Genomic DNA, 16,922 nt, shown 5'->3' with positions numbered 1-16,922 from the left:
TAGGCTGAGAGTGAATGAGGAACGGATGTCGTCAACCTTTTTTTTTGTTGACAAAGTCGTCTGCCGAGCGGGAGAAGGGGGAGAAATAATGGTATACATTAAGTGATGGAAGTATGAAATGAATGTCGGTTTTCAAGCTACACAGTCGCTTATTCTCAGCCTGACCAGTTGTTTCTGCAATTGTTTCTGTCAGTTTAGACAATATTCCGTCTCTCAGATATAAGCAGCGTCCAACCTACTCCATGGCCTGAGATTGTGTTTCATCGCAGAACATTTTGCCTTCGTGTCTGACTCTTCATCAAGTATTTGTCACCACCAGTCAAAATGTTTCAATCCATTGATGCAACAAAAAACCTCCTGCCCAGACACTTTGTTCCTTAAATTGATGTTTAACATTTAATGCAAGTACAACTCTGTCCCTTCTTTTTTTTATTGGTAAGAAAAAGTGTTCCCTCAGCCTCGAGGCACAGACATGCACACGTATATTTTAGTCATTCAGTGAGCGGTAGACAAAAGTGATATCATTGACTTGGATTTGTTGAGATTTGCCTACGAGCCATTACAAAAACATTCCCTCATGTGGCGTGGAGCTTTGAGTTTGAATTACCGTTAAATAGATTTTCTACCAACCTTTTTCATAATTAGAATTGCTAAATGGACAGATGTTTCTGTAAAAGTTAACAGCAATGGGGTTTTTGGTTTTGAGTTTTTTGCTCTCATAGTATCGTGACGCATCAGATTTAAATTCCTCTCCAGCTGTGACTGAACAGAAACCAGTTCCAGCTCCTTCTGGATTGTTGGCTGTGGTCACAGTGGAGCAAAGTGTCAGTTATCTTTCCTTAACCTGAATACCTTTTATGCGCTCTGTTCCCCTCTGAACCCCCCCCCCATCTCTCAGGTCTATTTTTCAAGTGCACTGAAGGCGTGTCATCAACCTAACATCACGTTTTAAAATGGGAATAGATATTGCTTTGTGAACTCTCATCTTCACATCAGTTGTGAATGTCACCACACTGCTTGTGTATCGTGTAGGGGAATTTCACACAAGGTATCTGAAGTTTGTCATGGGTATCAAGATAAAAAAGATTCTGAACTGGTAACTCCTGTAGACATACCAGAGTGGGAACTTTATGCACAACCGAGTGCATTTTCTTGTGTTTACCTTGTCAATTCAGACAGTAAAATTCTCTCTTTCTACTCTCCCCGACTTCTTCCTGTCAGTGTGGACCTGGTTCATGCTCAGCTGCACGTGTGTGAGGGGCGTAGCCTGCCAGAGCTGGGCCTGAAGCAGGATAAGATCCGGATAAATGGCTTCGCCATCCAATGCCGGGTGACCACAGAGGACCCTGCCCGTGGCTTCCAGCCTGACACTGGACGGCTTGAGGTAAGAAACAGCCCCCCCTCCCCCCTCCCTGCAGACTGCCACTCAGTTATAATGAGGCGCAGTCTCTCCCTCCATGTAGGGCCAGAAGGTTTCCTGACCCATGAGCCCCGACAGAACTATTTCCCAGGAAATAACCCTCCTAGCTCTACTTATGCATGTCCATTTAGGGTTCTGTAGTTGAGTGTTTATTTAGTTAATGCTGTAGACTTGGCGTACCGACCCTGTTCCCACAGGAGCCCTCTGGTCTGAATGATTGTTGGGGATGAGTTGGGTTTTGAAATAAATAATGGAACAAATATTGATATCCCCCGGTTGTTTGACATGTAGGCCTTGAATCAGCCCAAAATCCCCGTCTGTTCCAGCTGTAGATTGTCTGTCTAGTCTGGTCGTCTACCTGGTCTCTCTGATTCTCATTAAGGAGCTGGGTTTTTTCCTAATGCATTAAGAGTTCAGCCTCAGATCTGCTCGGACTGCCCTCAGGGATCTATCTGAGCACATATATCCAGTAAATTGCCAAGCTTAAAGGAAGATACGGAAACACCGCTCCAAAACTATCTTGTGGTGTTTTGATAACCACGTGCCCTTAATTCCTGAGACGATTTGCAAATTCTTAGCTCTTTCCTCAGAAAATTGGGAACGCTTGATGGTTTTTCCTTCCATGAGAAGGCAATTCTCCATAATACATATATAAAAAATTAAAAAACAATAATAATAATATGCCATTTAGCAGACACTTTTATCCAAAGCAACTTAGACATGCATGCATACATTTTACGTATGGGTTCTCCGGGGAATCGAACCCACTCTTGGTGTTGCACGCCCAAGGCTCTACCAACTGAGCTACAGAGGACTATATATAACATCAAGTACCCAGTGCAGGCAGTTTGTGTAAACAAGTTCTGCATCAAGGTGCTGAGAAATTGATACTAAGTTCTCATTCCACAGTTCTGAGAGTTAAGGATGTATCAGAAGTCATAGTCTTTGAAGTTCTGAAAGTTTTTTTCTACTTTTTCTCAACGCACCCTGTGGGATTTGGAACGGTCTCTGTCTCCGTGTCGGTCTTTTTCCTTACCTCTAATTGAAAGGCAATGTAATGCGGCCGTTGTTATTGTCCATGAGATGCAGCAGATGATGGGTAGAGCATCAATATTGACAACTTGATGCATTATGGATGTGAGTAAATAGGTGTAGAGTGGCGCCAGAAGGGTGAAATGCAGAAGGAATGTTTGGGTGTTGTCCAGGGACAGGAAAGTAGATGAGGTACACACTACAGACGGGTTCTCTTTCCTTCCCGCTCCTCCCGGTTTGTCTGAATGACAAGTGTCAACTTATTTTTTTCTTCTCTGCTTTCCCAGACATTACGAGTGAAGGAGAATGTTTGTGCAAAGAAAATAACTTGTAAGCAACGTGTGAATGTGACATCTAGTAAAGACTGGGGAAGAGGGAGGGGCGCAGGTTTATGTGACATCTAGTAAAGACTGGGGAAGAGGGAGGGGCGCAGGTTTATGTGACATCTAGTAAAGACTGGGGAAGAGGGAGGGGCGCAGGTTTATGTGACATCTAGTAAAGACTGGGGAAGAGGGAGGGGCGCAGGTTTAGCTCTGGACTTTCTCCTCCCGTGTTTCTTCTTCAGAAGCTAATTTGAAGACACAATGATGAATGAGGATGCAACTCCTAATGGATGGGATTCAGATATGCAGGGCGAGTAAGAGCACCGTAATTTAGTAGGTAGGGAAAAGAAGCGTTAATACTTGTCATCGGTTCAATAGGTAATCACTGGCATTGGATCAGTTTAGTTTGTTAGCTTGTCATCGGTTCAATAGGTAATCACTGGCATTGGATCAGTTTACTTTGTTAGCTTGTCAACGGTTCCTTTGAGTTGTTTTGACATCAGTCGATATGTTTTTGTATTCTGTTCACTAACTGGGCAGGTGGTAAATGAGAACTGCACATGAAAACAACAGAATTACCTCTGCCTACTTTAAGCAGTCTGTCAAGGAAATGTTCAGTATCGGTGTGCCAAGAAATTGACCAGCGTTGTTATTGTGATCACTGCGTTGTCGTTTCCATCATCCTCATCATTATGGTCCTGAACAACAACCGTAGCATGATGAATGTTGAGCTGAGACATTCCAGACTGTTTGGAATGGGCGATTCCCATTTTACTGGAGAGGTGCCGGGTGGCACCAATAAACTACCTTTATATATCCGATTAGCCATTATCTAAACTCCATGCATATTCGACTCTTCGTGCAGGTATTCCCAAGGGCATGGCCAATATCATGGAGACATTTGAATTCAGTTGGGCTTGCATCTGAGAATGCTAAACAAAAGTCAAGGTTGTACACGTTGAGTAGGAGTTTTGCTGAATTGGTCCATGAAGATTTCCATGTTTTGTTATTTGTTGGCTTTCACAGCTCTTAACGGCAAATCTTTGAACCAGTGGTGCCATTTTGTTTTTATGTGGTTTTCAGATGGCCCAGGGAATAAAGGCAAAGCTGAAGATTACATTTAGTATTCTGTATTAAGCTCTGTGTTGCCCCCATGTTAACAAAACCATCATTTGTGAAATATTCCCAAGGCGAGACGACATAAAATGGAACACATACTTGTGAATTCCGAGCAGGGAACAGGAGAACTTGCAGGCATTCTATAAACAGGCAAAGGATGTTTGTGGTGGCTAGCTTTCTAGCCTCTCTGGCGGTGTGATCTGTCTTATTGGGTAGTCTGGTTATTGTTCTCTTAGGTTTTTGTGCCAGAAACTGGCATGGTCTGCAGACTAGCTTCCACATGAAGTGACCCACTGTGGAATAAAGAAAACTACTACTTTCATGTATTGTGGACTGACTAGACTAGGATGATTCACATGCTTCATGTATTCATTTAGATGCATGTTTTACGTATGCAGTTAATTTAGGACTGCGTCCCATCCCAGCCACACCCCACTCTCAGCACAGTGAGACGTCCCCCAGCTCCCTCCACTGCTAAATATGTATTAGTACCTGTCCTGTTCTCTTCATCCATTAGGGGGATGAATACTTGAGCAACTGTACTGAGCAGGGCAGTTTCCAGGGAACCATTCTATATCGGTTCCGATGACTCCTGCTCAGACTAACTTATACAGGCAGGCAAATTATATTCATATTTTTAACTTTTCAAATGACTACCTCATCAAATTCTTGGAATAGCAGAATTGTTATTTTAAAGGTTCACAAAGTGAGTGCTCAAGTAGCTAGTCACCCAATTCAATTGAAACAATTGAATCTTGCTCAGCGTTTCTCTTCCCTGTGTTTAGTTGGGCAATCTCACCTGTAACCAAAGTATAGCCATGCTGGCTTTAATGACATGGTGACCTGGCATTAGATACAGAAGGCAGCTCTGGACTGCAGATCTCAGCCACGTTCAATATTCCCAGAGGGGTTTCACATCCCGTTGTACAGTCCGTCTCTCTATTGTTCTACTGCCTCGTTTGTTCCCCACTCAGAAGTGTGGGAACAGCTGACCTCAAACTACTGCATTGGGGTGAGATTTGAAATGGATGTATTTGAACATGTATGGATTTGAAAAAGGCATGTCCTCCTCAAGTTTGTTTGGCTGTTTCTACTGCAATATTGATACTGTCACTGAGCGAGGAGATGGATGTTTCTTGTCCCTGCTTTCTCAGTTGCCATTTGTGGCCTTCCAACCCAGTGCGTGCAGGGACTATTGTGGTGTAGGTTGGAAGGTAGGGGGAGGAGGAATTGAATCAGTCCACGGCTACATTTATACAGTGTTAATGAAAGCTGAGGGGGGGATTGAATAATTTGTATTTATAGCACAGGAGGTTGAGGGCACCTTTAATTGGGGAGGACGGGCTCTTGGTAACGGTTGGAGCGGAAATATATGGAATGGTGTCAAATACATCAAACACATGGTTTCCATGTGTTTGATGCCGTTCCAGACATTTATTATGAGCCGTCCTCCCATCAGCAGCCTCCTGTGATATTAACGTTTTTTTTATAGCTCATTTTAAAGAGCCGTTCACTCTCTTCTATACTGATTTGAGTTCACTTCTTCTTCATCCATTGACTTGCGGTTCATGGCCAATGGAATGAAATGTAAGGGTTTGAAATAATGCCTTACACCCACCCACTAAATTCCCGAATCCACTCTATTCATGCCTCTTCACGCTTGCCTCTTTTCAGTCTCCTGCCGGGGCTGACGCTTACCAAGATCTCCCATGTTTACCTTCCATTCTTTTCACACTAGCATTTTTATTTATTATTCTACTTGATGTCGGTTTACTATTCTGTGTTGTCCTTCATCACTACTAAGTATTTCTTTTTTTTTGCGTTGTGATGTGTTAACATGAACAAACCAGACTAGCTTGACTAGCTTGATTTTTAAAGCGTGTTTAACAGAACTGTCCAATGTAATACCCTGGTTCATATTTCCTTTGAATTTAGAACCCGCTGTATAGTACCTTTTTTTTCTGTTTCTTATGAGGTACTGTAGTACATATTAAACCTGTATAGGCTTCCCTATTCAGACAGGCACTCGTACCAATGTTGTTCATCGATGGAGAGCCCCATCTGTTGCAGACCCTGTAAAATAACCTCTCAGAAACTAAATCTGTCCCTGCTGCCCCAAATGAAATTGAAAATGTCCCATTTGCTGATACTTTGAAATGAATATCATTGCGCAGCCCCCCCCCCCCCCCCGCCCCTTGTCCTACGCCTAATAGAAACCAATTCACTGTAATTATGATTGACATTCTATTCCTCGTGAAAAATGTGCCTCTGCACCACTGTATTTTATAGGTAATAAAAGTCTCCTCTTTTCATCCTCTGTTTACCCACGTTCTCCCCATTTCCGGGTGGTTTCCATTATTCATCCCTCCCTCTATCCTTGTCTACTCCGGTTTGCGTTTTCTAATTTTCAATTTTGTTTTGGTCTCCTGAAATAATTTGGTTTTCTTCCCTTATCTCCGTCCACTCTCACTTCATTTCCCTCTTTCCTTTTTTCACCTCCACCTCCTTCGCTCTCTCCCTCTTTCACCATCTTCCTCCTCTCTGATGCATTTTTAGTTTTAAACAAGTTACGTTTTATTTTTTTATTTTTAGGTTTCCCTCACTGCACACTTCTCCCTCTGCTTGACATTTTCTTTTCTCATGCAATTCAATTCCATCCCACTCCGCCTTTCTCTCTTCCCACCTTGGTTTGTTTTCAGACAATTGTTTTGCGCTCTCGTCTCTTCATGGTGTAATCCCTTCTGCTGTTTCTGTCCTTCTCTCTCCTGTTCAATTTGTCTTCTATCCTGCCCTCCCTTATTCCCCTCTCCGAACAGTGCTTGTTGGCTCTTGATGAGTCTCTCCTACGCGTTGCCTCCCCCTAACCTTGCTCCCATCCACAACCCTGACCCCCAAACCACAGCACTACACCACCTCTGAGTGTCTCTAATGTCCAACCTAATGTGATTGTGTGTCATATTTGCAGTATTTCTGTATGACCTCTGACCCCGTACTGCTGCGTGTTCCAGGGATCAATGGTTCCTAACCGCCTTCCTCTCCCTGCTTCACCACCATGTTTCCTCTGAGATCCAATCTAATTAATGGGTCATATTTGATACTGCTCTAGTCTCCCAGGTGCGCATCCCAGACTCATTAGTCTTCCTGTGTGTGTGTGTGTGTGTGTGTGTGAACATTTGTGAATGTGCATTTGTTCTGTCTACTTGTCTCCAACTGGGGAATGTCAGGTTGTGTATGTTTTTGCAGCATCTAGAGAGCTGCTGTCTGCGGTTTCTCTCCTGCCTAAACCTTGAATTATTAATAATGTCACTTTCAACTTCCATGTAGGTTACAAGTCTCATAAGGGGTGTCCATGGAGTGAATAGGTCTTTGTGTCTCTGTGTGTCTCTGAGCAGGACGGGGCATGAGAGTCCTTTTCCTGATGTCTTAATTGCCTGACCGCAGCTGTGGTGCATTGCTGCAATGTCACTGGGATTTGTTGGATCCGTTGAAGTGCGTGGTGGGAGATCAGGGTTTCCGATAGGAAAGTGTGGCCCCGGACATTTGACTGGCAGCATTTTCATTTACCAGACATTTTGAGAAATGTACCTGACCCATGTGCACCGGGTGCGAAACCGGATTTGGGCGTCCACCCCACGGTGCTCTGAATGACCGAAATCACGTTTGGATTATGGCGTCCTTCTTAGCGAATTCGTATGCGCATTTCGAAGATGTTTGAACATTCCACATTACAATTTTTTCTCAGCCCACAAGACGAGTAATCGACAGCAAAATCACTAGCCTGTCAATCGAATCTATTCTGTTGGTCAGCTTGTCGTTCTGTGCGAGAAATAAATAGCCTATTCCAAACAGACTCTGGGACAGTTGTTGGACAGTAGATCACAAATTCATACAACCAGTAGGCCAAGGATGCATGAAAAGATGTGGCTGATGCAACCGATCAGAATGTCTAGCTTTTAAAATATTGATCAACTATAATTTCTTCACATTTCATTTTAAAAGCACAGCAACAGAGGTCTTTATAAAAGAATTGCCTCCACATTTGGTTGTGTTTTGGCTGCTTTGGAGCCAGTTTAACATGTTACATAATATGTGTTAAAATGTGCAGGTGTCTAACAGTTGAGTAGGCCTATATGTTTTCAAAATGCATACTACCGCCAACTCATTGCAAAGTGGTGTGATGTGCAGAAGCCTGCCTGCCGTTGCACGCATATTAGAATGGGAAGTGCGCTTCGATTACCAGTTGAGAAATAAGAGTATAAGCTCATTTAAATTATTATATATATATGTAAAAAAAAATGTTTTTTTAAACACGTGATTTCATTTAGAATTGTTGCGTGATGACTTGGCTTCTGAAAGCATGTTTCACTCCAGCAGCAACAGGAGCAGCAGCTTTAGCTCTGGCTGACAGATTTTCAGCTTAAACCAGGCTCTGTTGTCTGTATGCTGTGAGTGTGTGATAGTCGTTATGAGTCTTATTTAGGCCTAACCAAAATGCACACCCAAGTTACATTTGCACTAAATGGTGCAAATGAACCCATAAACCGATAAGCATGACCAGTCGAATGTATTTTCATCATTGAATGGGCTTTTAAAAAAAAACATTATTCAATGCAATTTGATCAAACAATATTCTCCCAGACAGTTGGCTGGCGTTAATTTTATTTATCGGCATTTAATGATTATTTTTGTCAAAAGCCGGCCCAGAGGACACCCTGTGGGAGAGATTTGATAAGTGTCCACATTGTATCAGCAGTTCAACTAGCCGCTCTGGACGTACACGTTCTCAGGCAGAGCTTTAATATATTTACATAAATAATGCGTTTAAATTTTTTTTTTTTTAAGAATAATTCAAAAGCAGAAATGTCTATCAGCAAAAAGCTTGTTCCCCCTAGCTTGACCGTAAAGACAGTTGTCTGGTCATATTGGGCTTCGTAGTGCAGCTGATCTTATTCCACTCCTGTGTGTGACGTTGGCCAGGTCGACAGGAGGTGTTCAGTAGAGACGGGCTGAACAAGTAAACCGCGTTCCTCCGGAGGACCCTGCCTCTGTTGTAGATGTGCTCTACACAGCTGGGTAAGCTTGGGCAAACCTTCTGTTCAACTTGTCAAACTGACAACACTTTTGAAGTCATCTCTAAGTGAGGGAGGCAGTGAAGGAGGAGAGATGCTAAACACAGGTGGTGTGAAGCCTTTGTTGGACTGACAGTTGTTGTTTTTGGTCGGGTTGGATGGGTCCTAGAGGGTGTGGTGTTAGAGGCTGCAGCGTGGTACGGGTACATGCTTGTCAAGGAGGTTTTAGGCTGTGTGAATTAGTGTAGGTGTTGTGACCTACTTTTGAACGGAGGGTTGCTGTGTCTTAACGATGGTGGGGGGAGCTGGATTGGCAGGCCGCCATCTTAAGTTGCCCTGTTGCCTTGACGACAGAGGTTGAAGCGTCGCACAAGCATCCTGACAGAAACGAGCACGTTTAGACCCCCTCAAGCCTCCCTCCCATGATGCAGCATGTGCGCCATGACCAGAGCGCATTAAACCTCGGATCAGTTTATTCTCCCAGACAGAGCGCGCAAGAGAGAGAGATGCAGGATATACACACTGAGTCTGGCCCGAAAGGTTTTAGTCACTGTGCTGTGGCAGTGTGATTGGACATCAACCAGTGTTACCTTGGAGCCATGAGGTGATCTCCTCTTTCTGCCATAAATACTGATTTTTTTTGGGAGGGGGGGTTTGACATTGTCCATTACTGTGTTGCTGTGGGCTTCATCCCTCCGGGTATATTTCAGTTGATAAACAGTGGTAATGACGTTTATCAGAAAATTCTCTATTCTTCAATTAGCCTACTGTTTGGAAAACAATCAAACACAATCGTAGTTGTAACTTGCTCATTTGGTTACTTTTCTATATATTAAAACCACTGGCATACAATCTATCCCGAAGTGCAAGTTTGTACTATAAAACATTATTCGGCTAAGATTGCGATATCCTATTCATATCTAATTGAGAGAATTTGAAATGTGAGCGCTCCAAGATACACAGCAGCGCCAAAGGTGGGAGCAGCACACCGCGGAGCACATCATCTCTCCCAGTCCTCCTCACAACACGAGGGCTGGGGCTCCAACGCTGGCAACGCAGGTGGACATGTTTAATTGTGTTGGGAGGCTGTTTGGCTGCGATTGTTCTGATTTGTGTAAGGGTCCTCCCTGCAGTGCCTCTCACACAGTGAGAATGAGGTTAACAGTGCTTTAATCCCTACGCTGGGAGGCACACGAAGGCAGAGGGATGGGAGCTCGGAGGATGAGGGGGTGACTCTTATGGAGCTAAACACGATTTTCAGTTGCATTTTCAGTATGCCATTTTCAACCAATAAAGATATCAGCACAGCACGGTATTACCAAGCTTGAATAATTCAGTGGTTCAGTGCCAACACTGTGTCACCCATTTAAGGGCAATATCTGCTGTTTGGTCTGTTCTGATATTGCACAGAGCCTAGCCCAAGACTTTAGGAACGTCCTCTCTTTTTTTGTGTCTTTTCAATCAAACCTTTTTCATTTGGAAAGTTAACTTTACTGACATCCTGTGAGCTTCTTTTTGCTAAAAAAAAAAAAATACAAAGTCTTAGATTTTTAATTGGCTCATGAAATGCAGCTTGTTTAAAGGATATCGGCAAATTTAAACATATCGCACAGCTACAGCTGAGACTACCACTGACTAATTGAGTGAATCGACAAAGGGTTGAGTGTTATCAAAGGATATGTATTGCCACATTTGTAAATGTGCATGTACTTGGCACGTGCTGCGTATCAACAGGGTTGCTCTTTTCCTGTCGCCTGTCCTGTCTGTTGCATTGCTGCCTGCATACCCTGTAATTCTCCTGTCCCCGTTCTTCAGGTGTTCCGGACTGGAGAGGGCATGGGCATCCGTCTGGACAGTGCCTCTGCGTTCCAGGGGGCCGTCATCTCCCCCCACTACGACTCCCTCCTGGTCAAAGTCATCGCCAGCGGGAATGACCTGCCTGCCGCCGCTGCCAAGATGAATCGGGCGCTGGCAGAGTTCCGTGTCCGCGGGGTCAAGGTAGGGTCATTACCCACAGCACGTCGTGTGTCCACATTAGCCTTTTTTCATTCTCCCAACTGCTCTACTCAAGCAGTAAAGCCGTGTGTATGAGGTGGATGGATGGCTTCAAATCGAAATGTATCCGGTCATCAAGAATTTGCAACTTGTCAGAGAACCCGAAAGTGCATCTTTTGAAAGTACCCCGTTTTACCCTCACCTGAAACTGTCTGCACATGTCATTACTGTGTTATGGTCAGGGATGCTTTTGACCGGAGATCCTTAGTAAGGGAAAAGCTACACAGTGAAAAGTGCTGAAAGTGTCAACTCTGGAGAGGAGAGTCGTGGAAAGCAGGAGCTCCATGAAAAGGATGTCAGAAGGCTAAGTGAACAGGGAGAAGTGAACTGTGTTGAGGCCATTACGGGCCATTAAGGCCAGTCAGGTCATCTATGCCTTGATTTATGAATCTGGTTCTGATCAAAGGCATTTTAATCACTACGCTACTGCACTGCAAGGTCATGGGAGCTCTGTTCTTTCTCTCTTCCTAGTTCCATCTAATCCAATCCAAGGGCCACAGATAACGTCAATGATGAAACATTTTCTCCACAAAACCTAGATTTGTTTTCTTGCAAGAAGCGCATCTTTTAAATGGCACCATTTTAAGTGGCCAATTATTTAGTAGCAAGGGGAAGTAGAAGCTAATTATACAGGGGATGGGATGGCTCATGTGTAAGCATGTGACAGAGGATGAAAGGCTAGCATATTAGAAACATTCAGGCAGGAGGAGTCTACTTTCAACTATGTATCGAAGATGGCTTTGGTTTGGAATTGTAAAGTAGAGAATCAGAGACACAGATCAGTGGGATTTCTTTGTTTATTCCATACTAGTGTCAATAACAACATGTTCACATGAAAGCACAGTATGAAAAGGCAGTAATGGCTGTCTGGATGTATTTTTTCCGGATATGTGAGAGGAGATTCGTGTACTGCCAGCCTTAGCTTTCCATGGCTCTAAATGAAACCTTTGATTGGGGAAAGTGTGTGTGTGATTTGAGCGAGGGTTAGAGGCAGCAGCTGCACCAGGGCACAGCTGAGCTGTTGAAGGGCATGCAGCGGGGCAACTCTCCAACGTTGATCAGTGGTGGAACTCCGATCTTCTGACCGTGTCCGACCCCCCCCCCTTCACACACTCTCATTTCCTCCCCCAGCCTCTTCAAACCTCTGCCTCCAGCGGCGTAATCCCTTCTCTTGATTGTCCTTGTTCTGTTTCAGCTTGTCTAGTTTCCCCTTCCCGACTTTGTGTCCCTACTCTCCTCCTCTTTTTGACCTATGCTGATGCAGTGTGACAGACTTCTGCCCTGGAGTTGTGATATTCCATTGCTCTGTTATTTCCCCCATCTTCAACCCCTCTCAGCCTTTCCCTACCCCTCGCTTTCCCCAAGTTTATGCTCTCCTCTGCCTCGAAGGTGTTTTGTTGCCATGAGGATTTGCAAAGGCAGCACTCCAAAATATCAAAAGACATTAAAGCTGCTCCAGATCATCCCCTCTCTGCTCCACAAGGGCACTAACAAGCCAACTGTCACGTGTTAATGGCGGACTTTCACTTCAGTACGGGTGAACAAGTTCAAACCATGTCTGTTGCCCAATTCCCTCCCTCCATTTCTTTGCGTGTGTGATTAACTTCCCTCGCTGCGTAAGCTAAACACCCCCACCCCCCCTGCTATCATGCATCTCTCCTTTCCCACCTCGCACCTCTCCTTTCCCACCTCGCCATCGCCACTCTCCTTTCCCACCTCGCCATCTCTCCTTTCCCACCTCGCCATCTCTCCTTTCCCACCTCGCCATCTCTCCTTTCCCACCTCGCCATCTCTCCTTTCCCACCTCGCCATCTCTCCTTTCCCACCTCGCCATCTCTCCTTTCCCACCTCGCCATCTCTCCTTCCCACCTCGCCATCTCCCTTTCCCACCTCGCCATCTCTCCTTTCCCACCTCGCCATCTCTCCTTTCCCACCTCGCCATCTCTCCCCCACCTCGCCATCTCTCCTTTCCCACCTCGCCATCTCTCCTTTCCCACCTCGCCATCTCTCCTTTCCCACCTCGCCATCTCTCCTTTCCCACCTCGCCATCTCTCCTTTCCCACCTGGCCATCTCTCCTTTCCCACCTGGCCATCTCTCCTTTCCCACCTGGCCATCTCTCCTTTCCCACCTGGCCATCTCTCCTTTCCCACCTGGCCATCTCTCCTTTCCCACCTGGCCATCTCTCATGCTGTTCCTCCCAGTGGCGGAAGGCCACTCAAATCCCATCAGGCCGCAGCAGTGCCTCTTTTTTTTATTAAGCAGCTTCAAATAGCTCATTTATTTAGCACTGACACCACCAGAGATTTAATTACCTGTTCAAATAAGATCCAAGTCATTTCCTCACCACCACCATTAGGTGTTAGGAAGCAGAGGACTTGCTGCCAACATCTGCCCATATTTATAAGCGCAACATGTTGGCAGGGAAAAACAGTCAAACGGTGATACTACCCTAGCCCTAGGCAGCGCAGTTGTCATGTTTTACCAAATCCCTCATGATTTGATGGTGCGAGAAAAGAAATGGAGGAGAAAAATCCGTAAACATGTTGAAATCCTGTCAAAAAGTAAATCCCACAATGTCTTTGCTGGGCGTGGGAACAGACTCTGTCTCTCGGAGGTTGTGCTTCAGCAAGATCTCCAGGTATTCCGGTGCTCATGTCCACTGTTCTGTTGTGCTATTAGCTTTGCGGTGGTATACTGTAGGGATGCCGATGCCCCTTGGGAAGACTAACCAACAGTACCAACCCAATGTCCATTACATGTAGCTCTGTCTCACTTTGCAGCTGGACTATAAATTGGCTTTAAATTGAGTTTTTTGACCCCTCTCATCTGCAGATAGAAACCGTGCCTTTCGTGCTCTGGAAAATGACTCTCTTGGGTCCTACTCGAGGATTCCTGTGCCTACCATCAGTTTTACCTATTGTGTCCCCCTTTCTCTTACCTCCTCCCCGCCCTCCCTCTCTCGCCCTTCCCTCAGTTATGGATGTACAGTGTGTGTACACACACACACACACACAAGGATGAGAGCGAAGACCAGGGTCTTGAACAAGAGATGGGAGCACAGGTTATTGCCAGCTTGTGTAACTACTATGTTCCTTTACAAATAGAACCCGAAGATGTGGCTCGTGGTCCATACTAAACACTGTGTAGAGCTGGAAGAGTGGTTTTTACAAGGGACTTTGCAGCCCTAATCTGCGCTAAATGGTTCCCAGAGGTGTGACTGGTGTTAGAGGGAGATATAGCGTACTGAAGCAGGGGGTGGCGAGATGGGGAGAGGAGTTGTGTGAAATTGAGATGAGTGGGAGGCTGCTTAAAGAGGAGAGGAAGATGTTGTGTGCAGGCAAGGCTCGAGACAAAATATCCCTTTTCTTCATCTCTTACCTCGCTCAGGTGAACATGCGTGATTTTTATTATTATGTTTTTTTAGTTTTTGGTTGCCGCACTCTGCTTCAAAGCGGGATTGTGAATTAGGGGCGTTCAATAAGGATCTAAGGATTTCACAACTGTGACACTTATTGTCATCATTCCCCTCCTCACTGCTCCTCCCCAAACAGTCTCTCTATGCAGTTTAGTGATGAGACATTTGTAGGACCAGGGTAGCAGATAAACAAGGATTTTAATGATGTATGCAGCAGTCTGTTACTGACCACTTAAACATGCATGTACATGAGTCATTTGCATGAATAATACTCAAGCCCTCCAACGCTCATTCTCTCTCTCTTTCTCTCTCTCTCTCTCTCTCCCTCTCTCTCTCTCTCTCTCCCTCAGTACCTGTCTCGCACATTTGTCTCTCGCACACAAATAGAATTGTACTGAATTGTACGGCTACATTAATTTCCCAATTTGCATCTGGTGCTGATTTCCACAGCATTTCCTTTTAGGAGGGTTGTGATTCCCTCAAGGAACCAACCACAAAACGTCCAGAATACTGTTCGACTTCTGTCTATATATTGTGACGAAGCCTAGCTTGTCCAAATGGTCACTTAATTTTTTTTAAATTAAATAAAATGGAGACTGATTGTGGTGGATGAAGGTGCTTCTTTTAAGATTTTGAAATTCATATTGGTGGTTTTATGTGGAATGAGTGTCAGTCTCCCATCCACTTTCTCTCGCAAACAGACATCCACCCACACACTCGTCTCCTCTGATCATAGGGTGTGGCTGGGGTAGAGGTGCTTCAGTGTGACGGGGAGTATATATTTTAAATTCAAATGGGAGAGTTAGAATGCTGGTCTGTCCTGTTGAATGACCATGTTTTTCTGCTCAAGTCTCCAGGTGCGAATAGAAAACACCTTGGCTCCACATCTGAGATGGAAAAAGTCAACGCTGTCACTTAAAATCGTTTTCCGTCTGGCTGTCTCACAGGCAAAGCCTCGGGAAGACATTGGGGGATGTGGGGGGCAGATTAGAACTTTTTGTCCGATGAAAACATTTTAGCTACCCTTAACATCGTCCCGCGGCCAAGCACGTCGTCCTCGGCAGCTCAGTCGTAATGCTCAAAGCGTGAGAGAAAAGTGTTTAGTTCGTCAAGGTAGGGCGGCGTAGGTATCCAGACATGGACACTCTGAAGCCTGTTTGTGCTGCTATCGGTACGGTTGTAATGACCATCAATGATATCAAAGTAATATTTTTTACCGTGTTGAAGCCATACAGTGTTTTATTTACATTTGCTTGGTTTACAAATGTTGGAATTAAACTAGCTTGACTGAATCGGGTGGGGGGGGGGGGGGGGGGCGATATCTTTGGATGAAAAAAATCTAGTTTCCCCGCACTACAGAGGGCTATATCGGTCGACTAATACAGGATTAGTTAAGTCCCCAGTGCACTAAATGTATATATATTTATTTTATTTTTTGGGGGGGGGGTTTGTTTCAGCACCCGTACTTCCCGCGGCTATGCTCACAGGTAGGGTTTTATATGCAGGGGCAGAAAACGGCCAGCCAGGGTGAATGACTTGGATCGTAATGACTACTTAAAATAACTGATTTACTTTCTTATCCAGCGTATTGGAGATGTCTGAGCTACTTCCGAGATGTTGAACTCCTCCTGAACTTAACCTGGGAAGATGTGTTATAGTAGTTTCTAAAAAAAATAACCACCAAGATCTGCCAATCTGGGCCCGTTGTCCACAAAGTGTCTCAGATTACAAGTGCTGATCTAGGATCAGGTACCCAGCTGTCCATATAATTGTATTTATTATGAGCTAGAAGGCCAAACTGATCCTAGATCAACACTCCTACTCTGAGAGGCTTTGTGTATATGGGCCCAGATATTAACTGGACTTGTCAGCAGAACATGACAGATCTGGGCTCTCCGATGTGAACGATGGTTGGTTGTAGAATCGCGGGTCAGTAGTTGCAGCACCCCTGGGCAGAGTTCACATTGTGTTTGTGTGAATTCTCCAATCAGCATTTTTTTTTTTAATTGGCTGAAACAGGTCAGCAGTTTGCCACTGGCAAGAAAATAAGAAACGGATGCACGCACTTCTCTCACACCATCTCCTTGTCGTCTCACTTATGTGTGAATGTGTGTAGCGGCCACTCAATCACACAGCTCATGCTAATTGAGCTCGACGGGGCTTTAGCGGCTATGAACGTGTACTACAGAGAAGTACATGACAGATGGCATCGATAGACGTAGCATGAACCAACTCCCTGTCGACGGCTTTATCTCCGAGCTCCTCCCCGACGCCAGGCATCTCTTCTGCCCCCCCCCCCCTGTCTCTAACCCTTATTCTACCCCATCTCTCTCGCTCCCTCTCTCAGCTAAACAAACACCTCTGTGTTTGCAGATAGGCTGCTTCCTGCTCTTTGCAAACAAACACATGATAATTGACTGGCATCTGATTATCACAGTTGTCTCATGTACCAGTTTTTGAGGCCTGATTTACTCAGCGGTTTGGCATT

The 16,922-nt window shown here is 44.9% G+C and overlaps 1 protein-coding gene across 2 annotated transcripts in view; it reads left to right on the top strand.

Moving 5' to 3' along the window:
* Positions 1-16,922, top strand: part of LOC115135653 (pyruvate carboxylase, mitochondrial-like) — a 92,787-nt gene that overhangs the window by 36,319 nt on the left and 39,546 nt on the right. For both annotated transcript variants that reach the window (XM_029670555.2, XM_029670554.2), the window contains exons 9-10: positions 1,222-1,384; positions 10,779-10,961. In XM_029670555.2, coding sequence (XP_029526415.2) covers positions 1,222-1,384; positions 10,779-10,961 — 346 coding nt within the window. The remainder of the gene's footprint in view (positions 1-1,221; positions 1,385-10,778; positions 10,962-16,922) is intronic.

Source organism: Oncorhynchus nerka, linkage group LG10 (genome assembly GCF_034236695.1).
Source record: "Oncorhynchus nerka isolate Pitt River linkage group LG10, Oner_Uvic_2.0, whole genome shotgun sequence".
NCBI classification, from domain to species: Eukaryota; Metazoa; Chordata; class Actinopteri; order Salmoniformes; family Salmonidae; genus Oncorhynchus; species Oncorhynchus nerka.
The sequence above is the reverse complement of the archived record's forward strand: the minus strand, read 5'-3'. Positions and strand labels throughout refer to the sequence as shown.